The sequence below is a fragment of the Arachis ipaensis genome, chromosome B06 (genome assembly GCF_000816755.2).
Source record: "Arachis ipaensis cultivar K30076 chromosome B06, Araip1.1, whole genome shotgun sequence".
Classification (NCBI taxonomy): Eukaryota; Viridiplantae; Streptophyta; class Magnoliopsida; order Fabales; family Fabaceae; genus Arachis; species Arachis ipaensis.
This window is the reverse complement of record NC_029790.2, coordinates 114,139,128-114,140,503: the sequence shown is the minus strand read 5'-3', so window position 1 is coordinate 114,140,503 and position 1,376 is coordinate 114,139,128. Positions and strand designations below refer to the sequence as shown.

Below are 1,376 nucleotides of genomic sequence, written 5' to 3'. Positions count from 1 at the left end.
TAACATTGTAAAAAAATTATAATTATATATATTTTTTGATAAATCTTTTAAAAAACTAATTCTAATAACTATATGTTAATTATTTTTATAAAATAAAAAATTATTTAAAATTTTACCCCTCCATATTAAAATTAAAATTTCTGTCCAGAGATTGATTGATCCTTATAATGGTGTATACAGATAACATCATGCAAGTGTGGGGGCTTCGTAATTGGCTTCACCACAAGCCACACAACCTTTGATGGTCTCAGCTTCAAAACTTTCTTAGACAACCTTGCCGCGTTGGCTTCCAACAAACGAATGCCTGTGATCCCCTCCCATGACAGGCACCTCCTTGCCGCACGATCTCCACCACGTGTCACCTTTCCACATCCCGAGATGCTTGACCTTGGAGAATTCCCCACAAGCGCTGAAGCTGGCGTCTTCGAAGCCTCCTCCGAGGAACTCCACTTCAAAGTCTTCCATTTAACCACTGATAACATCAACTGCCTCAAGGAGAAAGCCAAGGATAGTAATGTAAATTCCCGCGTCACCGGCTTTAACGTTGTTACCGCGCTTGTCTGGAGGTGCAAAGCTCTATCCTTTTCGCCGCCGGATCCTAATAGGTCGTCCACCATACTCTATGCCGTTGATATTCGGTCAAGGCTGAGCCCTCCATTGCCAAAATCCTACGCGGGTAACGCGGTTCTAACCGCTTACGCAACAGCGAAATGCGAGGTACTGGAGAAGGGGTCGTTTGCGAAGTTGGTGGAGATGGTAAGTGAGGGTGCAAAGAGAATGAATGATGAGTATGCGAGGTCTATTATAGATTGGGGAGAGTTGCACAATGGATTTCCAAGTGGAGAAGTTTTGGTGTCTTCATGGTGGAGATTAGGATTTGAAGAGGTGGAGTATCCTTGGGGTAAGCCAAGGTATTGTTGTCCCGTGGTTTACCATAGAAAGGACATTATACTATTATTTCCTCCTGTTGGTGGCAGCGACGGCAGTGATAATGGGATTAATATTATAGTGGCACTTCCTCCTAAGGAAATGGACAAATTCAAGAATTTCTTCTATGAATTCTTGATATGAAATTCAGTGTGGTAATATGTGATGGCTTTTACCTTCTTTTGTCTCAAATAATTGTCCATTTAAATAAATTATTTTTTATTTAGTCTAAATAGACAATTGTTTGAGATAAAAAAGTAATATAACTAAGGATAATAATAGCTAACGGTCACGTATAATGTATAATTTGTGAATTATTAATCACGACCTGATAGATTTTCAAGTGCTGTGTACGAATAGAGGGTTTGAATAAATGAATTATATTGTTAGTTACCACTACCAGTTTATTTACTGTTCATGATAGATGAGCTTTCTTAGAAGTGAAAGAA

General features: G+C 39.0%; 1 protein-coding gene across 1 annotated transcript in view; it reads left to right on the top strand.

Annotated features, from left to right (window-relative positions):
• LOC107604919 (omega-hydroxypalmitate O-feruloyl transferase) overlaps positions 1 to 1,326 on the top strand; it is a 5,784-nt gene extending 4,458 nt beyond the window's left edge. The window contains exon 2 of the mRNA XM_016306637.2: positions 181 to 1,326. Coding sequence (XP_016162123.1) covers positions 181 to 1,071 — 891 coding nt within the window. The 3' untranslated portion in view covers positions 1,072 to 1,326. The remainder of the gene's footprint in view (positions 1 to 180) is intronic.